General features: G+C 57.5%; 4 protein-coding genes across 6 annotated transcripts; 2 read left to right on the forward strand and 2 right to left on the reverse strand.

Moving 5' to 3' along the window:
* Positions 1-640: 640 nt before the first annotated feature.
* mrps28 (mitochondrial ribosomal protein S28) lies at positions 641-1586 on the reverse strand. Its single transcript, XM_088373881.1, has one exon. It carries the CDS (start codon positions 1397-1399, stop codon positions 872-874), a length of 528 nt encoding a protein of 175 aa, XP_088230007.1. The 5' UTR covers positions 1400-1586; the 3' UTR covers positions 641-871.
* Positions 832-5265, forward strand: sde2 (SDE2 telomere maintenance homolog (S. pombe)). Its single transcript, XM_088373880.1, has 8 exons — positions 832-1873; positions 2683-2803; positions 2915-3026; positions 3469-3638; positions 3701-3785; positions 3853-3948; positions 4025-4100; positions 4816-5265. The coding sequence occupies exons 1-8, from the start codon at positions 1640-1642 to the stop codon at positions 4861-4863; spliced, it is 942 nt and encodes a 313-aa protein (XP_088230006.1). The 5' UTR covers positions 832-1639; the 3' UTR covers positions 4864-5265.
* Positions 3852-10950, reverse strand: mtif2 (mitochondrial translational initiation factor 2). 2 transcript variants are annotated; one of them, XM_088373874.1, is made up of 13 exons: positions 10669-10950; positions 9862-10004; positions 9661-9775; positions 9288-9444; positions 9014-9174; positions 8624-8800; positions 8168-8432; positions 7590-7794; positions 7009-7261; positions 5996-6136; positions 5582-5746; positions 5377-5517; positions 3852-5180 (listed from the first exon to the last, which is right to left on the reverse strand). In XM_088373874.1, the coding sequence occupies exons 2-13, from the start codon at positions 9997-9999 to the stop codon at positions 5008-5010; spliced, it is 2091 nt and encodes a 696-aa protein (XP_088230000.1). In that variant the 5' UTR covers positions 10000-10004; positions 10669-10950; the 3' UTR covers positions 3852-5007. The 2 variants fall into 2 exon arrangements, with proteins under 2 accessions (XP_088230000.1, XP_088230001.1); XM_088373875.1 differs by lacking the exon at positions 10669-10950 and having other exon boundaries at positions 9743-9775; positions 9862-9879.
* On the forward strand, positions 6322-24442 carry LOC148400007 (echinoderm microtubule-associated protein-like 6). 2 transcript variants are annotated; one of them, XM_088373867.1, is made up of 45 exons: positions 6322-6470; positions 7155-11540; positions 11651-11771; positions 12222-12475; positions 12605-12764; positions 12866-12964; positions 13063-13131; positions 13234-13419; positions 13638-13773; positions 13850-14051; positions 14397-14534; positions 14609-14865; positions 14944-15153; positions 15213-15380; positions 15453-15559; positions 15643-15743; positions 15980-16166; positions 16224-16329; positions 16403-16496; positions 16560-16660; positions 16786-16988; positions 17083-17194; positions 17262-17389; positions 17464-17605; positions 17839-17991; positions 18092-18223; positions 18295-18383; positions 18536-18703; positions 19153-19354; positions 19468-19594; positions 19678-19756; positions 19820-19949; positions 20063-20161; positions 20313-20333; positions 20644-20817; positions 20898-21106; positions 21189-21346; positions 21420-21534; positions 21685-21873; positions 21944-22116; positions 22596-22758; positions 22840-22943; positions 23023-23176; positions 23246-23346; positions 23653-24442. In XM_088373867.1, exons 4-45 carry the CDS (start codon positions 12279-12281, stop codon positions 23675-23677), a joined length of 5868 nt encoding a protein of 1955 aa, XP_088229993.1. In that variant the 5' UTR covers positions 6322-6470; positions 7155-11540; positions 11651-11771; positions 12222-12278; the 3' UTR covers positions 23678-24442. The 2 variants fall into 2 exon arrangements, with proteins under 2 accessions (XP_088229993.1, XP_088229994.1); XM_088373868.1 differs by lacking the exon at positions 20313-20333.
* Positions 24443-24846: the final 404 nt, after the last annotated feature.

Here is a 24846-nt window from a genome sequence, read left to right on the forward strand (position 1 = left end):
TATTTTCAGCTACACTCCCGAGACAAGAGTAAGATAGGCTGGCTATGCACCAATGCAACCTTCGCTCAACGTCTCCATGGAGACGAAGGTTAGCACGAACGACTGGGTTCGAAGGCCTCGTGAACTTGCACAAGGATGGGCGGTCGAGTGAAGGGAAGACAGAAAATACAGTGATGTGAACTGAAAACACCGCGGGGAAATGAACATGTCAAGTCAAGTCTATTTGTATAGCCCTAAATCACAAACAGTCTCAAAGGGCTTCACATAGACAAAAATGGACAATTATTCTCAAAGCATCCCCTGATCTTAAGCTCCCAAAAGGGCAAGGAAAAACTCAAAAAAACCCTGCCAGGGGAAAATGAGAAACCTTGAGAAGGGACCACAGAAGGAAGGATCCCCCTTTCATGATCGGATTGGGCGCGTTTAGCAGTTGGCAACGCAAGATGGCTGCCGATAGCTTCACTTTAGCATATGCGCTGCTGCATGAAAGTGGCAAGTCGCACTTTCCTGACTGCTTTGATTTGGTTCTCATTTTTACCCTTGACATGCATTTAGCGATCCATTTAGCGTGGTTTGTACTGACTGCGTGAACACATGCCGCTATCCACCTGCATGAAGTTAGTTGGTAAAATGTAGGAAATACTTTGAAGATACATGTCTTTATTTATAAAAAAAAATAATAATAATAATAATGAAGGAAAGCCTTGCCAAAACGGGAAGAACAAACAGTCTGGCAGGATCAGCCAGCTTCAAGCATCGCTTTTGTATTTGATCCATGTGATCAGCTCTGTTAGCATTAGCCTAGCTTGGCCAACGACATGCTGAGTCAAGAAAGTGATCGCCACGCGTGGACGTTCCAACGCCGGCAGGTTCAGGAGCGGCTCGGTCCGTCCCTGCCGGCGGTGTCCAGGGCTCCGAGAAGGGTGGCGTGTGCCTCCAGCAGGGTGACGTCGGCGTCAGCCCCGAGGAAACGTCCGGTGAGCTCGGCGTCGTGGAGCCTCAGGCGAACCCTGGCGCCCCTCTGTAGCTTGTCGCCGGACGCCGGACGTCGACATACGGCGTGAAACTTGGAGCCGAAGTCGACGTACAGGTCGTCGCCGACGACGTGGAATATCTTCCCGACCACCGTCTTGTCTTTACCCGGTCCCATCTGGACCAGAGGGCTGCGGCGAAGGAGCTCAGCGAACGTGGTGGACTCTTCTTCCCGGGCCGACGACGCTCCGGCAGAGGGTTCGCGGTGACGGAGCTCCGACTGGGAGGTGAAGGCGGCCGCGAAGCCTGACTTGGGCTTGTCGGAGGAGGTTCCGGAACCGGAGCAGAAGGGGCTTCGCTGCGGGACCGCCGGAACCAGGGCAAGCGCTCGGCGGCCGACGAGGGCGACCTTCCACACGGCCGACATTTTGTCACTCGCTCATTAGCGCTCCTCAGCGGAGACAGGATGCGTGCGCCTGCTGGATGCTCACCCACCAAACAATCAAAGAGATATTTTTTGTGCTGACATTATTTTGGTTTGTATTTTGTAAAAAATGAGCATCAGGAAATATTTGCGCTCTATGGCCAAAGGCGGTGGTTGGCTTGGCTGGTTGGCTGGATGGATGGGATGTTTTGAAAGGTGACTAGCATAAGTGATCCAGTTCAGATGGTGGCGGTAAAGGGCCCAAAGTTGTTAGCCGATCGACTGAAGGAAGAAGAAGAAGAAGACGGAAACGAAGAAGAAGCGGAAACAGAAGCGAGGCTAACACCGAGTGACGTTAACATGGAAACGAGCACGGAGGTTTTTGTTTGCGGCCCGGGCCGCTTGCGCTTTTCCCCGTGTGTTTTCCCACAAGGTTCGTCGGTTGGAGATGTTCTGGAGCGGTTTGTGCAACAATGGGTGAGTTTGGACGACGAAATGTACTGACTTTAAGCTGCTGTGCTAAGGCAACAGTTAGCATGTTAACACTTGAGCGTACTCTCAAATTCTTTGGAATGCTAGAAAAAAAGTCGTCTTGCAAACGTACACACTATATGTAATATTTAGACTTGACAGTTTGACGTTCCATACACTTGAATGTACTTTCGCAACTAATTTGGCCCAAATGTGTGCCCAAATGTCATTTTATGGCCACGAAAATATAACAGCTGATCCAAATCGGTAGCAAATGTGAATTTGTGGCTACAAGTATCTTCATGGCAACAATAGCTATAACGTGTATTAAATAAAAATAAAAACTCTTGAGGCCATGATCCAGAAGCTCGGAACACAGTTTTGTGGAATTGATATGTGTAGGCCTTAATCGCATGAGAGTCTTCAGGGCCCCATAGCTGACAAATACTAATGAAATCCCCCTACGTTATTGGCCGCGAATCCGTTTGAGTGCGTTTTTGAAATACTACTTGTGCGGCCACGAGATCGAGATAACCAACGCACCAAAACAACACCAAACCTTTGGAAGTTCACAGACACAACTATTAAAATGTGACTTTTGTCCGATTTTTCAAGCTGTTAGTGAGGCCCAATTAAATAGCAACAAAATTGCGCAGCCTAGCCGAGCATAGCTAACGCCCGCTAACGCGCTCTTATGCACATTGTGGTCATCTCATTTGGAGTCCCACCGTGCGAAACGTCACGGGCGTCTTCAACGATGCCCTGTCCGATCCGTCGTGCTAACGCTGATATTGAAGAGGTGCTGTGACTTTCAGGCTCCGTCGTCGCCGCTCGACTTCTACGTCAGCAGAGACGGCCGCATGACCCGGCCGGATGAGCGTTTGCGGGGCGGCGCCGTCTATCGGCTGGTGCACCGCCTCCCGGGAGGCAAAGGAGGTGAGCGAGCGGGGTTTGGGGCGGGTGGGCGGCCGGCCGGACGGAAGCCGGGTGATGCTTAGCCACCCGACCTCTTGACCTGACCTGACCCGACCTCTCCGCTCCCGGCAGGCTTTGGCTCCATGCTGCGAGCACTCGGCGCTCAGATCGAGAAGACGACCAATCGCGAGGCCTGTCGAGACCTGAGCGGACGCCGCCTGCGAGACGTCAACCACGAGAAAGAGTGAGTGATAAAATGTGCTCATTCAACAAATGGGTCGTCAATGGACTCGGTGAGCGAGCGCTTTGGAATCCGAGTCGTCCGGTGAGGTTTTAACTGGGACGCGGGTCCAAAGGTCACAGCCTCTCGGAAGCCTCCCTTTTCCAGTCTGATGCAATACTGGATGAGACTCCAGAACTATTTGCTAGCGGCATCCGCAACAATTGATGAAGTCGCGTCAAAGTTGGGGCGCAAGCTACGACGTGATGTTTAGTGGCCTTGCTTGAATATTTTGCCAATCGCAGGACGCAGCACAGCAAATGGGTTCTCATCCGCTGACTCGATGGAGGAAAAAAAGCTTTGCTGGCTGCCAGACCCTCTTCTCAACAAAAGGGCTTTGGTGCTACGTGCTGGCAACCGACTCGTACCTTTCCACGGTACCGTCTGACTCGTTTATGTTCGGCAGGATGGGCGAGTGGCTCAAGCAGCAAGCGGAGCGCGAGGCCGAGAAAGAGCGGCAGCGCGCCGAGCGTCTGCAGAGGAAAACGGCCGAGCCTGCGCATCAGTTCAGCGACCCCGCCTACCAGCGCCAGTGCCACAGCCTGGCCGAGAGGCTGGAGGACTCTGTGCTCAAAGGTTTCACGCCAGCTCGCTTGAGATACGGCGCGCAAAGAAACCACATTGTCTATTTTGGCCAGGTCTGCAAGCGACGGCCTCCAAGCGAGCAGGCCCCGCCCACAACCATCCTCCAACTAAGAAGAAGAAGACGGCGGCGTGTTTTTGGTGAGTGCCGTCGCAAGGACGTCCAGAGGAAAAATGCGCTGATGTCTGGCTGTTGTCGTGGCAACAGGACCGGCTTGGACGATCTGAGCTCGGAGGAGGCTGAGGAGGAGCATGACGAGTCCACGGACGAGGAGGGGGCGGAGCCTGCGACCACCGGCGAGGGGTAGGACTGCGGCTCATTTGGTTTGGATTGTGGCAACGGTTCTGTTGATGTCGACGAGCAAACGTTTTGTGCTCAGGACGCCGGAGGTGGTGGAGACGGCACCCCCTGAAGGGATAAGGGGCATGACCGCCAAATCCTCACCTGGCCCGCAGGTAACAGCTGCTGCCATTGGCGAGGAGCCGACCTTCCGTGGTGTTAATTCACAGCCAATTAACCAATGAGGGATCTGCGTGCGTGCTGGCTCGCTGGCTCGCTGGCTCGCTCGCTCGCTCGCTCGCTCACTCACTCACTCACTCACTCACTCACTCACTCACTCACTCACTCACTCACTCACTCACTCACTCACTCACTCACCCACCTCAAAATCCTCCCAACAGCACTTCTTCCCTTTCCAAACGTATGGTTTTGAAATGAAAACAGTGAGGGGCTCAAGCAGAAATGTTTCAATTCCTGCTTTGGCCAAAATGTTGTCAATTTGATGGCTGAATTGCGTAGCCTCTGCAATGTCTTTTGATTCCCAATCTGGATGTATAGTAAGGCGCCATAACAATTCAAACCTGACAAGATGTCACTATTCTGTATTCACGTTGCGCTTGGAGCCGCGCGTTGGTCTCGACGGCCCGAGTGTCTGCGAGGGACCGTTCCGCACGGACTTGTGGCCGAGAGATGGACTGGCGAGACCCATTTGATTCATTTTACTTCAAGAGCAGCCATTGCATTTGCTGCCACCCACAAAGCTCATTCAAATCAATCCACCCACAAAGTGTTCCTTCTCTTTTCGCTCCAGTGCATAGCAGTCCTTTAAAAAAAAAAAAAAAATCTCCCGCAACTCCAGAAATCGAAAGCTGTACTCTGTGTGTTCCACAGCACACCCAGGCGGGAGATGCTCTCGGCGAGGCGGTGGCGTCCGTCTGAATGGGGAAGCGGCAAAGCAGCAGCAGCAGCAGAGGCGGCTGCCAACTTCCTTTTTTTTCTTTTTGTCTTTTTCAACTGGCATCTTTCAACTTGCTTTTTTTCCTTTTTGTCTTTTTCAACCGGCGTCTTTGTTTTTGGAGGTCCTCAGAATCCGGGGGGCTCCCAGGCACTGACCTGCGGCTCCTCCGCTTCTCGGAAGCACTGGACCACGTCGCCGGGCAGGAAGGTGATGTTCCCGTCGGCCGACAGGCCGCACTCGCTGCCCGCCTTGGCTGTGTTGACGTCCTCCTTGTGATGCTTCAACGCCAGCAGGCCTCCTAAAGGCGCACGCACACACACAACGCAATCTTGACTTCACTGCATTCAATAAAAGGAGGCCAGGCCAGGCCAGACCAGACCAGACCAGCTATCTGGCTCAATTCCTCTTTGGAGATTAATTTGGGCACGTCTTAACACTAGACGCGCCATGCACAAAAGGTGAGAGATGCAGAAAATCAAAGACCAAGCGCTCACCCTCCCACAGCGTCTGGCCGCCGCGAATCAGTCGAAACTTCATCTTGCGCTCCAGCTGACCTTTGACAACGCGGCAGCCGGCCACCGCCATCTTCTTTTTACCTGCCGTCACGTCAAAGACGGCCAGGACCGTGGCCTCGCCTGGGGGTGGAAGCAAATGATCAGGGGGCGGAAGCGCGCACGCACGCCGGCCGTGGCGACTCACCCAGGATCTGGCAAGTGAGCAGCGGCGGTAGCTTGTCGCCGAGCTCGGCCTTGAGCTCGTCCACCATTTTGTAGATGATGTCGTGAAGCCTGACGGGGATGTTGCGCTGCGACGCCGTTTGCTGGATGGCCTTGCTCGCCGCCACGTTGAAGCCGTACACGCTGCCTGGGGGCGGAGAGGGCGACGCCCGGTGACTACCTCTTCCGCCGTCATCCACATCAAATATGATGTCACGCAACTCTGCTGTCGCCGCAGACCGACGTTACGAGTTTTGCCTTTGCGTCGCAGAAGAGTATGACACGGTAGCTATGCGACGACATTGTCATTGGCCGGACCCGCCTCTCAAAGGCATTCGCTCGCCGCGGCGCCTCGGGCAGACGTGAGGTCTGGCGTCCGCTTTGGGTAGCTGGCTACCTCCAAAGGTTTCCGCCATGTTGAGGTCGTTTTCGGAGACGTCGCCGATGCCAAAGTGCACCACGTCCAGGCGGCACTGATGGTCGGCGTCGTAGGTGTCCAGGATGTTCAAGATGGCCTCCAAGGAGCCGTCCGCATCAGCTGCCGGGGGCAGGGCATACGGACAGAAACACAAAAATTTCTGCCACTTCTTCTGTGATTTTTTTGTTAACGTTTCTTTTATTTTTCTGCGCGTTGTTGTTTATTGTGTCATTTTTTTTTTTTTTTTTTAGGGTGATTTTCTTAATTTTTTTTTGCATGAATGTTGTGTTGATTACCGTCGTATTGGGACGTGTCTACGGTGCGCTCAAAGTGACGTCACCTTGACATGACATTCTCGCGAGAATTGCCTCGCATTTCAGTGATTGTTTACAACTTGTGGCGGACTCATGTTCGGATGGGAGTTCGACGTGACCGCATGCGTCTTTGACACCGAGTGAGTACACTATATTGTTAATACGCTAATATTGTCCGTTATGGAGTTGCCGTCTGTAGCCTGTTAGGCTCGCGCCGTTGGATTGACAGCTCCCTTTAAGTTTGCCTCGCGCTTAAAATAACTGAGCGAATGCTCACACGTCCTTTTTCGTAGGTAGGGGAGAAGCACAAGCAAGAACGGTGCTCTTATCTGCGCGCTCGTGCTACTTGGCCTGTCCTTTCTTCTTCGTGCGTGCACTTTGACGGGCGCCGCCATGACACGGCGTTCAATGGATGTGATTTGCATTCACCTCCTGTAGCCATTGTAGGACGGACAAAACACTTGAATGCGCGTTCTTATCGAATCGAGAGGGAGCATTAACGGCACGCAACCACAGCAGAAGCCGTTTGAAAAAGGCCCATGATGGCAAATTTTGCAGCCACACCTGCTCTCAGTTGGAGTAGTGCCACTTTCAATTTCAAATTCCTTTTGGCGGGCGTGCCAGCCAGCCAGCCAGCCAGCCAGCCAGCCAGCCAGGGGCGCGGCGCGGGGCGCGTACCTTTGATGACCAGCGGCAGGCCCACGTGCACTGGTGCCGTTTTCTCGCCGGGCCTGTTGGAAAACTTGCTCTTGTTGCTGCGGTAGAGCAGCGACTTCCTCTGCCGCCAACCGAGATGCGCCAACTCCGCCCTCTCCTTCCTGTAGGTGTCGTCGTGCTCCCGCCGCTTGGCCTCCACGGCGCTTTGCTCCGCCCCCTGCCGCTCCAGCTCCTCCTCCTGACTCCGCCACGTCACCACCTCCTTGGCTCGCCGCTGCTGACACAAAGTGCCCGCCGTCAGTTTGGCGTAGCGTCGTTTGCTAGGCCGCATCGCTATTCGAAGGTTTGGAATGACCTCAACATCCACGCTAACGTCGGCGCCGGCGCTTCGCAGCGTATGCGAACAACAGACAAGCAAGCGACGGCTTTGACGCCAGACAACAACAATCGACCATTTAGCCGATTTTCTCATGCGCAACATGTGGACCAAACCAGGAACCGAATCGTGAGCGAATCACATTTGCGCACTTGAGATAACGCTCCGCGCTTTCACTATATGAGGAGTAGTAGTTGAAAGGAGCGGACGCCAAATGAACGCCTACCTCCGACTCCACCTCCAGGACCACGTCGCCGGCAGAGGGCACATCCTTCCAGCCCGCCACCTCCACCGCTACGCCGGGCCCCGCCTCCTCCACTGCACAGCCGTGCTCGTCCCACAGGTGGCGCACCTTGGCCCAGGTCTTGCCCGCCACCAGCACGCAGCCTCGCCGCAGTACCCCCCGCTGGACCAGCATGGTGGTCACGGGACTGAGGGGCGACAAGCACCGGCACGTCAAGTCCGCCGAGCACGCACACAGACAGACAGACAGACAGACAAACGGGGGGTCTGCAACCTGTGGCTCTCAAACAGAGACCTCTCCCTTCCTTTTACAAAAGGAGGCCCGACATAGATGTCCGGGGGCTAAGGAGGAAACCCGCCTCGCTATTTTCAGCGGACGCAGCAAAGCCAAATGTTCCGAACTAGGACCGATGGTATTTTGAGAGCTGAGGCACACGCGGACGCCCTCCCTGGGTGTTATTGCCGCTTTTTTTGCCCAGTCCAGCGAAAAGGCTCTTCTTGAGAAGCCGAGGTTGGCGAGCCCCGCCCGCCGTGGCGAATGAGGGAAGGCCGGTACCCCACCCTTTGCCCTTGTCCGTGCGGCTCTCCACCACCAGGCCCTCGGCAGCGCCTTCGGGTTCCGCCTTCAGCTCCAGAATCTCAGCTAGGGCCGCCGTGGCCTCGACCAGCGCTGGCAAGTTGTGCCCCTTCAGGGCCGACACTTGCACGGCCTGGACGTCGCCCCCAAAGTCCTCGCACACCACTTCGTGGGCCAGCAGTTCTCGTGTGACCCGCCGAGGATCGGCACGAGCCTTGTCGCATTTGTTGACCGCCACGATGATGGGAACTGCGAGCGAGATGACAGCCACACATACAAAGTGTTCACCACCCACGTGGCAAAAAGGCGCACCGAGAGTATTGCCGCCACACAGCAAGAATGAGCGAGATGTGGGCGGAGCAGCACAAGCAACATATTTGAACGTACGGCAATAATAGCGAAAACACTCGGTGTCAAGTCCGGTACGGTTTGGACAGTACCTTCCGCCCTCTTGGCGTGCCGGATGGACTCCACCGTCTGGTCCATGACGCCATCGTCGGCAGCCACCACCAGGATGACGATGTCGGTGGCGCCGGCGCCGCGGGCCCTCATGGCCGAGAAGGCGGCGTGACCCGGTGTGTCCAGGAAGGTGATCCTCTCGCCCGTCGCCAACTCCACTGCGGTTCAAAAACAGCGCGGGCTCAAAGAGAGACGACCGGCGATAAAGCAGCAGCGGCGGCGGCGGCGGCGGCAAACGTTGGTCACATATGGGCTCTGTATACTATAAGGTCCCGTTGAGTCAGCGTGCTGTTCAGGCACAATTGCATGAAATATTTGGGCTGGGCGATCATCTTCTCGTCGCGTCTCGCAAAAGGGAAGGGCGACGCTACCTGCGAAGGCGCCGATGCGCTGCGTGATGCCGCCGGCCTCGGCCGCCGCCAGCTGGCTTTTCCTCAGGCTGTCCAGCAGCGTGGTCTTGCCGTGGTCCACGTGGCCCATGATGGTGACCACCGGGGGGCGCCGCACCAGCCTGCCGGGATCCGCCGGGGGTCTGCGCACACAGTACCAAGGGGGAAAAAAAGCGGAAGGCCTGCCCGGGCAGTCCCCCCCCCCACCGCACTCTTGTCGTTGCGATCGTCGTCAAACGGCTACCGCCTGGCTCACCTGGGCACGGCGTCTCTGTTGTGGCGCTGCGGCGTCTGGCTCAGCTTCTCCCAGCGGAACTTCATGCCCGAGCGCATCACCGCTTCCTTGATTTGCCGCTCGTCCAGCACCGAGGCGGCGTCCGTCGGCGCGTCCGTCAGCGCCTCCAACACGTGATCTACACACAGCACAGTGCAGCCGCAACTGTCCACTCAAGCAGGTGCAAAATTGTCCTTCCAAATTGGCAGCTGCGCGCGCGCACGCTCGCTCGTGGGCAGATTTCCACGGCTCCTGCGCAACTTTACGATGCCACCAACTTGATCATCTTGGTCGCTCGCGCTCCTCCTCGAAAGTCGCCCTCCCCCTTCAGATTGATCAATTGATCGCAATTTACCGGGGGCTTTCTTCATGGCTCGTGCGAGGGCCTCCACTGTCATGGATTGCCTGATCTCCACTTCCTGCTTGTTGGCGCTCACCTTTGGCCTCTGCTCCTTCCTCTGACCTTTGAACTGCCGGGGCCGGGTTACGGTTGTTACAGGTGAGGGGTGATGCCGGCAGAGATGGGGAGCGCTCGCTCAATCACTCGCTCGCTCACCTGCTTAGAGGCCAGCAGAGGGGCGGCGGCGGCGGACACAGGACGACAGAGCAAGGGCGGCACGATAGTGCTGCGGGACGGACGCCGAACGCCGGCCCTCGCCGCCCCCCGTGACGTCAGCGTCATCATCTGCAGCATGGTCACTGACGGCCGAGCGAAAGGAAAGAAAAGACGACGTCACTTGGGAACGTGGCCACCGAGCCCTCGAAGGCCCGGCCGGGCCAAGTGGCCGCACGCAGAGGCTGAAAACTGCTTGGATGCCAAAACGGCAAATGCATAACAAACACGAGCATTGCCAAACGTTGCACTGGGAGCAATAGGATGTGCCTCAGGCCGTAACGTAAAAAAACAACAACAAAAAAAACATGTCATTATTTCATTCGATAATAAAGATGCCGCAATTTTTGGCTATTGCAATATGCGACAGCCCCATATCGCGCAGTCAGTCCTCCGTGAAATGTATCGCGTCTTCGAGTATCATTTCAAGTATCCAGAGGTCGGGCAGAGTGGCCTCTTTTTGGGATTTGACCCGACGCGAGTGTGCACGCGTACTCACACCCGCTCCCACATCCGCGTGGACGCTCCCAGCCGGCTCCGCGCACGCACATACATTCGTAACTACACGAGCGTGAGCACGCTCACGCGCACAATCGCACGTTTCGGGATTGCGCTTTAGAAGAAAATGTTTGGAAATGTCCACGCACTCAGAAATCTCATTTAGTACGCAGACATAATGCTCCGTTTGCTCAAATGATCATACACACACGTGAACGGCGCAACTTGACCATGTAAACCAACGGGACGTACCTTTTCGCTTTTAATCCATTTATGGCGCAAATCTGATCGCCGCCGCATCGACTAGTGACAAATACACGTGAAGAAATGTCTGGAAAGACGGCAAAAAGTGTGACGGACGAAGTGTTTTGGAGCTGGGCCCAAGTTCACAGAATGCCAATCCGAAGACTGGGTCCTTCGCAGCAGCCCCGAAAGCTCCGCCCTCCCTCGTGGACTGCATAGGCCGTTGCGAATTTGGACAGGCGGAATAGCCCCGTACAAATAGATGGCGTCGTCCTTCGACGCACGATGTGGCGACGACATGGCGTCATTTCCGGCGCGACCGGTCCGCACCGCCGGTGTCGACATTCACGCTACCAGGCGTTGAATCTGCCCTGGTTTCTATGGAGACAGACGGGCCGTCGATGTAGGCATTGAAGATGTCACCTTCATTTAGCCTCTCTTTTCAGCTCTATGTTTGACACCTACCAGCAGTTGTGCTTACATGTTCTGAGTACCTACTATATTTTAAAAAGTAATGATAAGAAACAGGCCCTGGAAACGAACGCCGGTTTCAAAGTCGTGTGTCACGTGACCTGATGTCGGGCGCTCCGAGTATGACGTCATGTATCCTTCCGACCGGCCTTCGGAGGACGCAGCCTGTGAATTTGGACAGAGGGAGGGAGTGGGAACTTCGACGTGGATGATGTTCCACGCTTCAACATAAAAGCATTTCGTTGAGACCGCTCACCGTGTTGAAAGCAACTTTGTGTGGAGTGCAAGATTCATCAAGGGATTGGAAACCCGCCCTCTTTTTGCTTTAGTTATGTTTTGTTGCATGGATAGTGAATTAGCCGTTTTAGCAGGATTAGTTTTATTATGAAGGGCGCTGCCCGGATCTGGAGGTATTAATCTTCCCTTTTCCCCGTGCGCGGTCGGCGGGCTCAGTGATCCGCCTTCCATCGTCCTTGCTTGCCTCCTTCAATTCGGTCCTCGGCTGTGATTCTGACCCGAGGTTCTGGAACGGAGACGCCAGACGGACGGACGGACGGAGGGATGGCCGCTCTGGACCGCTGTCGTCTTCCTTTGGGCAGAATGTGAAGATGCTGATGACGTCAGAGACCACAGGGCAGCAGGTGCAAGGATTATTTCCCCCTGATAGTGACATTTTAACGAGCTAAACTGTCGACCCGAGGTTCCCACACACGCGGGCTTGATTCAAATCTGCGAACAAAACAAACAAACAAGCAAACAAACAAACTCAAATCAAATAAAGGCGCCATGTGAGTGGGTGCAAGAAGCTCCAATTGTGTGTAGGCGTAACCCTCGCCAGGTCTCGGTCTCGCGTGTGCTCCTCACTGTGAGCCAGCGAGCGAGAGTATTGACAGACACTAAAACCCAAATGTCATGTTCAAAAGGTCTGGGAACTGGGAATTTGTTGTTGACTAATGTGAGTGACGCTTGATTCCTCAATGGATGGATGGATGTTGAAAATGTTCAAGCAAAAGGCACCATCAATCACCGTGTGATGACGCTTGTTTCAGATGTCTGTCAGCGCAATTTAGCCGTTCGTCTTCTTGCCAAAGTCTTGACAGGAAGTCATGGCAGGCGCGGTGGCGAGAAGGCGCCCGTGAGCCTTTGCGATGGCGGACAAGACGGCGCCGCGCTGCCAGCTAAGGCTGGAGTGGATCCACGGCTACCGCGGCCACCAGTGCCGCAACAACCTCTTCTACACGGCCGGCAAGGAGCTGGTCTACTTTGTGGCCGGGGTGGGCGTGGTCTACAACGCCCGAGAGCACACCCAGAAGTTCTACTTGGGACACGACGACGACATCATCAGGTCAGCCGTCAAAGTGGTGCTCGTTGATGCGTGCAAATTGTTTGGTGACGGACGACATGGACGCAAAGGGCTGAAAAGGACAAAGATGTGTGTTGTTCACGCACGATTTTGTGTTTGCGCGGCGGGCAGCCTGGCGCTGCATCCCGACAAAGTGCAGGTGGCCACGGGTCAGGTGGGCAAGGAGCCGTACGTGTGCGTGTGGGACACCTACGCCATGCAGACAGTCTCCATCCTGCGCGACGCACACACCCACGGCGTGGCCTGTTTGGCTTTCGACGCCGACGGACAGGTGAGGCCCCAAACGTGCCCCCCAGCCTCACACACACACACACACACACACACACACACACACACACACACACACAGGCTTGACGTGCCGTGTCACCGCAGCGCCTGGCCTCGGTGGGTCTGGACGCCAAGAACACGGTGTGCGTGTGGGACTGGAGAAGAGGACGCGTCCTCGCCTCGGCCAGCGGACACTCGGACAGAGTACGAGTCTGGCCACCCGTCTGTCCGTCCGCCCGGCCGCCCGCCCGGCCTCCGACCAAAGCCTCCGGCTCTGTTGACCTGCGCTCGACTTCCTGCAGATCTTTGACGTGGCCTGGGACCCGCAGCTCTCGACGCGACTGGTCAGCTGCGGCGTCAAACACATCAAGGTGAACGGAAGCGAAAGCAGCAATTTGACTCCATTCCGATTCGGGACGTATCGGATGTTTGCGGAACCTGCCGACGTTTTAACGTCAGCGTCCGCTCTTCAGTTCTGGACTCTGTGCGGCAATGCCCTGACCCCCAAACGCGGGATCTTTGGCAAGACGGGCGACCTGCAGACCATTTTGTGCGTGGCCACCGCCAAGGAGCAGACCACCTACTCGGGAGCGCTCAACGGAGACGTGTACGTGTGGAGGGGAGTGGCGCTGGTCCGGACCGTGCAGGCGGCGCACGCGGTACGTAGGCAGATGGCGGGCGAGTGGCTGGGCGAGTGGCTGGGCGAGCGGCTGGGCGAGTGGCTAGGCGAGTGGCTGGGCGAGCGGCTGGGCGAGTGGCTGGGCGAGTGGCTGGGCGAGTGGCTGGGCGAGTGGCTGGGCGAGTGGCTGGGCGAGTGGCTGGGCGAGTGGCTTTGCGGGCGGGCCGTTTACGTGGCCGAGCTGACCACGCCTTCCAGGCAGGAATCTTCAGCATGCACGCCAGCGAGGAAGGTTTTGCCACGGGAGGACGGGACGGTTGCGTGCGCCTTTGGGACGTCGACTTCAAGCCCATCACCAAAATCGACCTGCGAGAAGCCGAGCAGGGCTACAAAGGTGGGAGGCGACGGCGGCGGCACTGCTGCGTGGCGCCGGCGGCACTGCTGCGTCACGGTTCCGTCTGTGCTTTCAGGTCTGTCCATTCGCAGTGTGTGCTGGAAGGCCGAGCGCATTCTGGCCGGGACGCAGGACAGCGAGATCTTCGAGGTCATGGTCCGCGACAGGGACAAACCGCTGCTGCTGATGCAGGGCCACAGCGAGGGTGAGCTGTGGGGGCTGGACCTCCACCCCAAGCAACCCCTCGCCGTCACCGGCAGCGACGACCGATCTGTGAGGTGAGCAAGCACGCTTTTGCGCTTGGCTTTCCGCCTGCCTGCCTGCCTGCCTGCCCGCCGTGGCGAGAAAAAAAGAGAATCTGGCTGGCTGGCTGGCTGGTCGGCTGGCTGGCTGGCTGGCTGGCTGGCCGGCTGGCTGGCCGGCTGGCTGGCTGGCCGGCCGGCCGGCTGGCTGGCTGATTGGCGGCCATCTTGCGTTGCCACTCGCCAAGGTTCCTCCTCTATTTTCTGTGCCCTCATTGGCACTGGAAAGTTAGATGACAACGATGATGTGGCTCTCAAGCAAATTTCTTTCCTTTTCTATTGACTCAAATGGCTGAATGGTTTCTAATTGCGCGCACGCAGGCTGTGGAGCCTTCCCGACCACACGCTGCTGGCCCGCTGCAACATGGAGGAGTCGGTGCGCAGCGTTTCTTTCAACAACGACGGCTCCCAGCTGGCTCTCGGCATGAAGGACGGCTCCTTCACCGTCCTGCGAGTCAGGTGAGCCGACCGGCCGGCCCCGTGCGCCGCCAGCGCCAGCAGCAGGTGTGGATGACCGGAACTCGGGTGCTCAGGGACATGACGGAGGTGGTGCACATTAAGGACCGCAAGGAGGTGATACACGAGCTCAAGTTCTCTCCGGACGGCTCCTTCTTAGCAGCGGGCTCCAACGACGGCGTGGTGGACATCTACGCCGTGGCGCAGCGCTTTAAAAAAGTGGGCGAGTGCGCCCGCTCCACCTCGTTCATCACGCACCTGGACTGGTCGGTCGACTCGCGCTTCCTGCAAACCAACGACGGCGCCGGGGAGCGCCTCTTTTACCGGACGCCGGGTAAAGCTCAGACGCAGCCCGAACGGTGTTAAGCGACTGGCTTTTTTTCTGAACGCGGACCTTTCACCCGGTCTACAGCAGGAAAGCCGGTGTCCGAGGAGGAGGCCAAGGGGGTCCACTGGATGACCTGGACCGGCGTGCTGGGCCCAGAAGTCAACGGCATCTGGCCCAAATACTCCAACGTGACCAGCGTCAACTCGGTGGACGCCAACTACAGCGGCGCCGTGCTGGCAGCCGGCGATGACCTGGGCCTGGTCAAACTCTTCCGCTTCCCGTGCCACAAGAAAGGTCCGAGCCGCCGAGCCCGCCGAGCCCGCCGTCTCTGAGCCCTTCCGTCCCTTCCGCAGGCGCTAAATTCAAAAAGTATGTGGGCCACTCGGCCCACGTCACCAACGTGCGCTGGTCCAGCGACCTGCAGTGGGTGCTCAGCACCGGGGGGGCCGACCACGCCGTCTTCCAGTGGCGCTTCCTGCCCGAGGGCATCATGAACGGCGTCCTGGAGCCCCTCCTCCAAGGTGAGCTCACCCAAACCTAAGCCACACGGCCAGCCATCCGGAGACACGTTCCTGTGTCCCGTGCATCCTCAGAAGGCTACGCCGACTCCAACAGCGGCGACTCGGACTCTGACGTGTCCGACGTGCCTGAGATCGACTCGGACGTGGAGCAGGAATCTCAGCGCAGCTACGAACGGCAGGTGAGCGAGCGAGCGAGCGCGCAAGCAAGCCAGGGCCGAGCCCAACCCTAACCCAACAACCCTAACCCTCTGCGCGTGGGCAGGTTTACAAGGATGATCTGCCCCAGCTGCGCGGGAAGCTGATTGGTTCGCTGAAGAGGCAGAAAGCTCCGGAGGAGGCGCTTTGTCTGCAGTTTGTCCACGGGTGAAATTGCACTTTTCACACTTTTGGTGGCGTCGGCCGCCTTGCCAGAACCGCCGCCAAGCCCCACGCGGCTCAAAGTCCAAATCTTGCGAGACCACCCGCCTTCACCCGTGGTGGCCAATGAGCAAATATTTGGGCGTGGCGGGCGGCCGGCCGGACGGCTGGCGGGCCAGCTGGGCGGCCCGCTCGCCCTTCTTCTATTCAAAGTTGTCTGACGCCCCACCGCCCCCATGCAGGTACCGGGGCTTCGACTGCCGTAACAACCTGTTCTACAGTCAAACGGGCGAGGTGCTGTACCACGTTGCCGCCGTGGCCGTGGTCTACAACCGGCTGCAGCACACTCAGCGCTTCTATCGGGGCCACGACGACGACATCCTCAGCCTGGCCGTGCACCCCGTGAAAGACATCGCCGCCAGCGCGCAGGTATGCCACCCGGCCCAGCCCGGCCTGGCCCAGAAACCCTAACTACCCTAACTGCAGGTGGGCCGAGACCCGGCCATGCACGTGTGGGACGTGGCCACTCTGAAATGTCTGTCGCTTCTCCGAGGCCACCACAGCGCTGGCGTATGCGCGCTGGACTTTAGCGGTAAGTAAGTGGCGCCTTTCCATCCCTCCCTCCCCGGAGTTCCTGGCGTGATCTCGACGCTTTGCGCTCGCAGCCGACGGCAAGGCTTTGGTTTCCGTCGGAATGGACCATTTCCACTCGGTGGTCATCTGGGACTGGAAGAAGGGCGAGCGACTGGCCAAAAGCAGGTGGACGCCTGAGTGAGCCCAGCTGGCCGGCCTTGCCCTTGACTCGCTCTGCTTTTCTCCCAGAGGTCACAAGGACAAAGTATTTGTGGTAAAGAGCAACCCCTTCCGGGCGGACAAGCTGGTCACGCTGGGGACCAAGCACATCAAGTTCTGGCAACACTCAGGCAGGCACTTCAGCGGGGCGAAAGGGCGCCGGAAGAAAACGTGGACGCCGAGCAGCAAACAAAGGTGCAGGGTGGACGCCGCGTTGACCTTTGTTTGCCGCTTTGTTTTCTTCCCCGCCGACCAGGCGGCGGTCTGACGTTCAAGCGCGGAATCTTCGGCAACCTCGGCAAGCAGGAGACCATGATGGCGGCGTGTTACGGCCGCTCCGAGGACTCGCTGTACTCAGGGGCCACCAACGGTGATGTTTACGTTTGGCGGGAAACCACGCTGCTCAAGACGGTCAAGGCCCACGACGGGCCCGTCTTCGCCATGTGTTCCCTGGATAAGGTCCGGTCCGGCCCCCGCCGCCGCATTTCGACCGTACGTGCTTTGGTAGGTCTGGCCTGATTGCGGTGCTTCTGGGCTGGCCGGGCCTGGCCAGGGTTTCGTGACAGGCGGCAAGGACGGTGTGGTGGAACTGTGGGACGACGCCTTTGAAAGATGTCTGAAGACCTACGCCATCAAGAGGGCGCTTCTCTCCCCCTCGTCCAAAGGTGGCAAAGGTGGTCGGCGAGTGGCGCCGAGTGGTGCACCCTAACGAGCCTTTCCTCTCCTCTCCAGGACTGCTGCTGGAAGACAACCCGTCCATCCGAGCCATCGCGCTGGGTCACGGCCACATTCTCGTAGGCACCAAGAACGGGGAAATTCTGGAGATTGACAAGAGCGGGCCCATGACCCTGCTGGTCCAGGTCAGCCAGCGCTTGAGACTGGAACCCCTGGAGACGTCCTGGCCTGGGCGTCACCGTCTCTTGGTCGCCTTCAGGGTCACATGGAGGGCGAGGTGTGGGGTTTGGCCGCCCATCCGCTGCTGCCCATCTGCGCCACTGTCAGCGATGACAAAACTCTGAGGATGTGGGAACTGTCGGCCAATCACCGAATGGTGGCCGTGCGCAAGCTGAAGAAAGGTCCGCCCGAGTCCCGCCTTTGCCGCTCCGGGAGCTCTCTCTCTCTCTCTCTCTCTCTCTCTCTCTCTCTCTCTCTCTCTCTCTCTCTCTCTCTCTCTCTCTCTCTCTCTCTCTCTCTCTCTCTCTCTCTCTCTCTCTCTCTCTCTCTCTCTCGCTCGCGCTCTCTCGCTCTCTCTCTCACTCTCTCTCGCTCTCTCTCTCTCGCTCTCATTCGGTGTTTGTGCGTCACAAAGGCGGGCGCTGCTGCGCCTTCTCTCCCGACGGCAAAGCTCTGGCGGTGGGCCTGAACGACGGTAGCTTCCTGGTGGTCAATGCCGACACGCTGGAAGATATGGTGAGCTTCCACCACCGCAGGGAGCTCATCTCCGACATCCGCTTCTCCCCAGGTAGTTGAAGGCCAGCGCGGTGAGCGGCACTGGCCGGCCGCCGGTCATGTCGTTGGGCTCACCTGGTTTGGCTCACGTGGTTTGGCTCACGTTGTCGCAGGCGCTGGCAAGTACCTGGCCGTGGCTTCCCACGATTCCTTTGTGGACATCTACAATGTGCTGACCAGCAAGAGAGTGGGCATCTGCAAAGGAGCCGCGAGCGTCGTCACTCACCTGGACTGGGACTCCAGAGGTCAGGCTCAAGCCGCCCGCGCCTTTGCCGCCTCTGCCGCAAGCGCTTCAGCTGTGGACCACTGGCTGCAGGAAAACTGGTGCGGGTCAACACGGGAACCAAAGAGCAGCTCTTCTTTGAGGCTCCTCGAGGACGCCAGCAGAGCATCGAAGCGGCCGAGGTGGGTCCTTTGCTATTCGCCGACCTGCCTGTGTCAAAGTGGCGTGGCCCGTGAGTGGCGTGGCTCGTGAGTGGCGTGGCTCGTGGCGCTCTGACGTTCTGCCTTTTCTCCACATTGAGCCTTGCCCCCCTTCCGCCGGCCTGCCTTTGCAGCTGGCCAAGCTGGAGTGGGCCAGCTGGACTTCGGTTCTGGGTCCCAGCTGCGAGGGCATCTGGCCCGCGTTCGGCTTCGTCAACGCGTCGGCGCTCAGCAAAGACGGGAAAGTGCTGGCCAGCGGGGACGACTTTGGCTTCCTGAAGCTCTTCGGCTTCCCGTGCGGGGTGAGGCGTGTTAGAGATTTGCTCACTCCAACTTATTTTGCAAGAACCACACGGGAGACAAGTAAGTCCTTTTAGACACCTACAGGTGGAGAGTCCATTCGTCGCTGTGCGTGCAGCGATGTTCGAATGGAGGTCTGAACTCTCCACCCTGCAAGGGCATATTTATTAAGAGAAACAGAGTGGGGGTATGAGTAGGCTGGATAGAAAGCCCTTGTCCTCTCGTCAAAACATATCAGGGGATGTTTTACGACCTTGTGTAGGAGAGGACAAGGTGGGTTATTTATTACCTGTTGCATTCCAACATAAGCATAAAACTAATCTAGCTAGGTTATTTATTACAGGTTGCATTCCAACATAATCCTACGATAAAGATAACCTGGAAAACCCTAACAAGGCGCCTGCCCGCTGGTGCCGTTCCTTTGACCTCGGTGCCTCTTTTCCGCCCCCAGGGTCAGTTCTCCAAGTTCAAGAAGTACGCGGGCCACAGCATCAACGTGACCAACGTCCGCTGGTCCAACGACGACGCGCTGCTGCTGTCGGTTGGCGGGGCCGACACGGCGCTGATGATTTGGAGCAGGGAGCCTCCGGGTCACAAGGAGAACCAAGCGGCCGACAGTGAAGAGTCGGACGACGACGCAGAGGAAGACGGAGGTAAAAGCCACATTCACCTCGCCCTTTGGAAAGGGACTGGGCGCCCGATGGGGTGCTCGCTCTCTCGCTCTCGTCCGACCTCGCCACCGTGCGGTGCGGTGTGGTGTGGTCAGGCTACGACAGCGATGTGGCTCGCGAGAGGGCCGTGGACTACGTGACCAAGGTCTACTCGGCCGGCATCAGGAAGATGACTGGTACCAAACCTCACCTGCAGTACAAGGAACCTGCCGTGGAAGAGAGGTAGCCGCCGCCGCCGCCGCCGCCGTGCGCGCTTCTCACGGCTCGCTCAAAGGCACTTCTGGAGCCCTTGCCGGTCTTTGCAGAGCCCCGGTGAGTCGGGCCACTCCGCTGCCCGACAAGCTGATGAGGAACCAGGTGTCCAAGAAGAGGAAGGCGGTGGAGGTGAGTCCAGGCTCAGCGTGGACAGGCTGACCGCTCTGACTGCGGGTCCGGTTGCTTCCCTAGGACCTCCGGCTGGATCACGTCTTTGGCTACCGAGGCTCGGACTGCCGTAACAACCTGCACTACCTCAACGACGGCGCCGACATTGTCTTCCACACGGCGGCCGCGGCCGTGGTGCAGAACCTGTCCTCGGGTTTGTAGTCGTTTCTGTTCGTTTAGGGATTCGTTTTTGTCTAAAGCGTCCATCCGTATTGTGAAAATGGCCGATTGGGCCAGCTTTTGACATTGGTTTTGCTTTCCCCACAGGGACGCAGAGTTTCTATCTGGAGCACACCGACGACATCCTGTGCCTGACCGTCAACCAGCACCCCAAATACCAAAACGTCATCGCCACCGGGCAGATCGGTGAGTCAGTCGCTCGGTCGGCCGGTCGGGAAATCGCCCCGCCGCCGCATGAACTCGGCTGCTTTTGCTCCATATGCCACTTTTTGCCGCTTTTTCTTTTATTGTTGTTGTTGTTTTTTTTGCATCCATGTTGTCTCCACCCCTCCATCAGGTGACATTGCAGAGTTCCCAGGTAAGCCCCGCCCACCTCACCGTCCATCTTTCGGCCGCACGTGTTGTTTGTGTCCAAGGCGAGACACCGACTCAGTGTGGTAGATCAGCTCTAAAAGGGTATACGCGGGTCCACCGAGAGTCGCACGCTGGCCCGCGGCCGCTTCCTTCCTTCCTTCTTTCTTTCTTTCTTTCTTTCCTCCCTTCCTCCCTTCCTCCCTTCCTCCCTTCCTTCCTTCCTCCCTCCCTCCCTCCCTCCCTCCCTCCCTCCCTTCCTCCCGCCATAGCGTTTAACGCGACGGCGTCCTTACCGCTGCGCTGTCCGGCCGCAGGTTTGGCTCCATCCATCCACGTGTGGGACGCCGTGACCAAGCAGACCTTGTCCATCCTGCGCTGCTCCCACCCCAAAGGTGTGGGCTACGTCAACTTCAGCGCTACGGGGAAGCTGCTGCTGTCCGTGGGGGTGGAGCCCGAACATGTCATCAGCGTCTGGAGGTGGCAGGAAGGTGGGTGAGGCGGGCGCCGGGCGGGTGCTGGGTGCGCTCGCTGGGCGTTGTCCCTGGTGCCACGTGCCTTTTGACGGCAGGTGCCAGGGTGACCAGCAAAGGGGGCCACCCGGAGCGCATCTTTGCCGTGGAGTTCCGGCCGGACTCGGACAGCCAGTTTGTGTCGGTGGGCATCAAGCACATCAAGTTCTGGACTCTGGCGGGCGGCTCGCTCTTGTACAAGAAAGGCGTGCTGGGCGGCGTGGAGGACGGCCGCATGCAGACCATGTTGGCGGTGGCCTTTGGAGCCGTGAGTTCCCGTCCGCCTTTGGGGCTCTGTGCTGGCTGGCGAGGGCTCGTGTGTTGAGGCAGCTCTGCCGCGCCCGCGCTAGAACAACCTGACCTTCACCGGCGCCATCAACGGCGACGTGTACGTGTGGAGGGAGCACTTCCTGGTGCGGGTGGTGGCCAAGGCGCACAGCGGGCCTGTCTTCAGCATGTACACCACGCTGAGGGACGGACTCATCGTCACGGGTGGAAAAGAACGTCCGTGAGTACGCCGCCCGCCTGCGCCACCCGCTTTTTGGGGTTCCAAAAGAAGCAAATTTGTTTGGTTTTGGCAGGACCAAGGAGGGTGGCGCCGTCAAACTTTGGGACCAGGAGATGAAGCGGTGCCGAGCCTTTCAGCTGGAGACTGGCCAAGCTGTGGAGAACGTCCGCTCCGTCTGCAGAGGCAAGGTAGCCAAAGATCACGTTCGGCGACGCGTCAAACGATGCGACCGACGGAAGCTCCGCTCTGCAGCCTGAATGATGGACGGCTTCTGATGATTTACATTTGTCTCAAATTGGATCAAACAAACCCGGCCGGCCCGTTTTGTGCCGGTCCAGGGGAAGATCCTGGTGGGAACCAAAGACGGCGAGATTATCGAAGTGGGCGAGAAGAACGCCGCCTCCAACACCATGATCAACGGACACACTCGGGGCGGCATCTGGGGACTCGACGCGCACCCTTTCAAAGACGTCTTCATCTCGGCCGGCGACGATGGAACCATCCGCATTTGGGACCTGGCCGATAAGGTGCGCGTGCCCAGCGCTCCCTTTTGCCTCCCTTTCCCCTCGCTTGACCAAGGCCTCGGTGGTCTCCTAGAAACTCCTGAACAAGGTGACCCTGGGCCATCCCGCCAAGTGCACCGCGTACAGCCCCAACGGAGAGATGCTTGCCATCGGCATGGACAACGGAGAGTTCGTGATCCTGCTGGTCAACTCGCTCACCGTGTGGGGGAAGAAGCGAGACCGCAGCGCCGCCGTCCAGGACGTCGGGTACGCCGTGCCGACCGAGCCCTCGCCGATCGACCGACCGACCGACCGACCGGCTGCGCTCGCTCCAGCCTGGCAAACAAACTTGAAAAATAGAAGCAAACTCAAAAGTCAGCACATGGCATCAATTCAGCTTCACGCCGTCCACTGGCGATCGGCCCGTTTCAAAACAAACAAACAAACAACAATTGATCTCGGAAAAATCTTGGGGGGGATTGAAAAAAACTCAATGAACCGAGGTGAACGTAAAGTTCGATGCCGCCGTCGACGATGTCATTGTCGGTCGAGCATTTGATGACGTGGCGGGCGAGCGGCGGCGAGTTGGCCTGAAAAACATCTGCCCATCAGACGCAGCCAACGGCATCCGTGTCGAGTCTGTCAAGAATGCTGAAGCAGGCTTCCACAGTGTTTGTGCTTGTTTTTTAAAAAATGAGTGACTGGATATGGTTTTTTGTTTGTAAATATTTTTATCATCCCGCTAGATTTAGCCCAGACAACCGTTTCCTGGCGGTGGGGTGCGCCGAGAGTGCCGTGGACTTCTACGACCTGGCCCTGGGCTCCTCGCTCAACCGCGTGGGCTACTGCAAGGACATCCCGGGTGGCGTCATCCAGATGGACTTCTCGGCCGACGGCCGGCGCATCCAGGTGGGGGACCCGGCTCCTTCGAAGGCCTTCCGCCGGCCGGGCCGGACGTCTCTTGGGCTGACCGCCCCCGCTGACTCGCAGGTGTCCACCAGTACCTACGCCCGGCAGGTGCACGAGGTTCCTTCGGGCAAGATGGTCGCCGACGCCTCCCTGACCGAGAGGATCACTTGGGCCACTTGGACCAGGTGAGGGAGGACACCCCCAAGCCTAACCTTAACACCCCCCCGCGCCGGCTGAAAGCGGCGTCTGGCTGTTTGTGTGCAGCATCCTGGGCGACGAGGTTCTGGGCGTTTGGCCTCGTAACGCCGACAAAGCCGACGTCAACTGCGCGTGCGTGTCCCGCGCCGGCCTCAACTTGGTGACTGGTGACGACTTTGGCCTCATCAAGCTCTTCGACTTCCCCTGCTCGGAGAAATTCGTACGTGGGCGAGCGCCGTGGGCGAGCGCCGTGGGCGAGCGCCGAGCTAATCGGGGTCTTCATTTCCAGGCCAAGCACAAGCGCTACTCGGGCCACTCGGCTCACGTGACCAACATTCGTTTCTCCTGCGACGACAAGTTTGTCATCAGCGCCGGCGGCAGCGACTGCAGGTGACCATAAAAGTGTTTTTCAACACTATGTTTTTGAAAGTGGGCGGGGCCCCGGTTGGACACGACGCGGATGGTCTGCCTGCTGTCTCTGAGCACCCCCCCATCGATGGCCTTGAAAGTTTGCCCCTTGGGACCAATTTGAAGTAGAACGGGGTCTCTAAACGATAAACCATGGCTTTTTGCTTTGCTGCTTGAATTGAAAATGAAAAGTAGGAGGGAAGATAGGCTCCTTGTTTGTTTCTTTGGGCTTCTACCTTGTCACCGTTGAAGACATGAAATGTGACATGACTTTCTTTCTCCTTCCAGTTTGTTTGTGTGGAAATGTCAATAGTCGGCAGCATCCCGAGGCCCACGAGCGTCGGGGACGTGCCTTTCCGCCCGGGCAACGGCTCGGCTTCCGCACCAGTTTACGGCGGTCGGCCTTTTCTACACTTGATGCAAACGCTTTTGTCACATGGGAACAAGAGGCGAGAAGATCACATTGAGGTGAACGTGAGCCGTCAGCTGGGGGGGGACCCTATTTTGGACCTTGTGGTGTTTGTGTGCTTGTATACTTTGTTTCAGTCGAAAGAAAAAGCAAACCAAAAAAACAGGGCGCTATGCACGTTAGCCCACGTGGCTGTGCGCTATCCTAACTCCCATTCCGTATTTATTTGCTGTGGTCGGCTCACTTGAGGGACGTTAGCGAGGCAAGCTAACATCACACGCAGCACACTCGCCGACCGGCCGGTGCTAATGGCGGGGACTTGACAATGTTTTATCTTAGTGCGAGTGTGGTGTGCGGTCAGCATGTTGCGTATTCAGTCTTGCTGTTTGTGTGCATTCAGGTCTCACTTGAAGTTTGCCAACCTTTTTTCTTTGGCCAAACAAACGCGATTTACCATCAGTCCCACGTCTGCTTAGCATCGACGGAAGGAGGAATGCGCTAAGGTTGAGCATGGCCCACGCAGCTCAAGGAGATGCGCTCGGTTCTCTTTTCGTTTGTGAGATTTGATGGCGGTCAGTGTTTCATGTTGACAAAGTTTACAAAGTGAGGGCAGAAAAAAACAACAACCCCGGAAAGAATGGCACTTTTTCAATAAAAGGACTCATGACACACGTTTCTCAATCGTAGTTTTGAAATGAAAGAATGTGATGAGTGAACAAATGTTTGAGCCACATTTTTTGCAACTTGGGGAGCTGGCAAATGACACCTGTAGTTGCGAATAATCGCCTCGGGGGGGAGCTGCAGGACAATAGGAAGCTCAACGAACGCCTCTGCGATCACAAAGCCACAAACCAAACAAAGGCAGGAGGCACGATGCACATGTGTTCACCCAATTGCGCATATAAAAATCCGTTCCCTTGTTGTCTGGACCATAAATATTTGAATTCCCACAGATCTACGTATGAGGGGTGCATCGCTTCTCTATGGAAGCCCATTCCGGCCAGTACAAAAAAAAGCAACAATGAAAAAATGAACATTTTTGCAATTATTTTCGATCCGACTGGTTCGCACGG

The sequence above is a fragment of the Syngnathus floridae genome, chromosome 4 (assembly GCF_059516105.1).
Source record: "Syngnathus floridae isolate MCC-2025c chromosome 4, RoL_Sflo_1.0, whole genome shotgun sequence".
NCBI lineage: Eukaryota > Metazoa > Chordata > Actinopteri > Syngnathiformes > Syngnathidae > Syngnathus > Syngnathus floridae.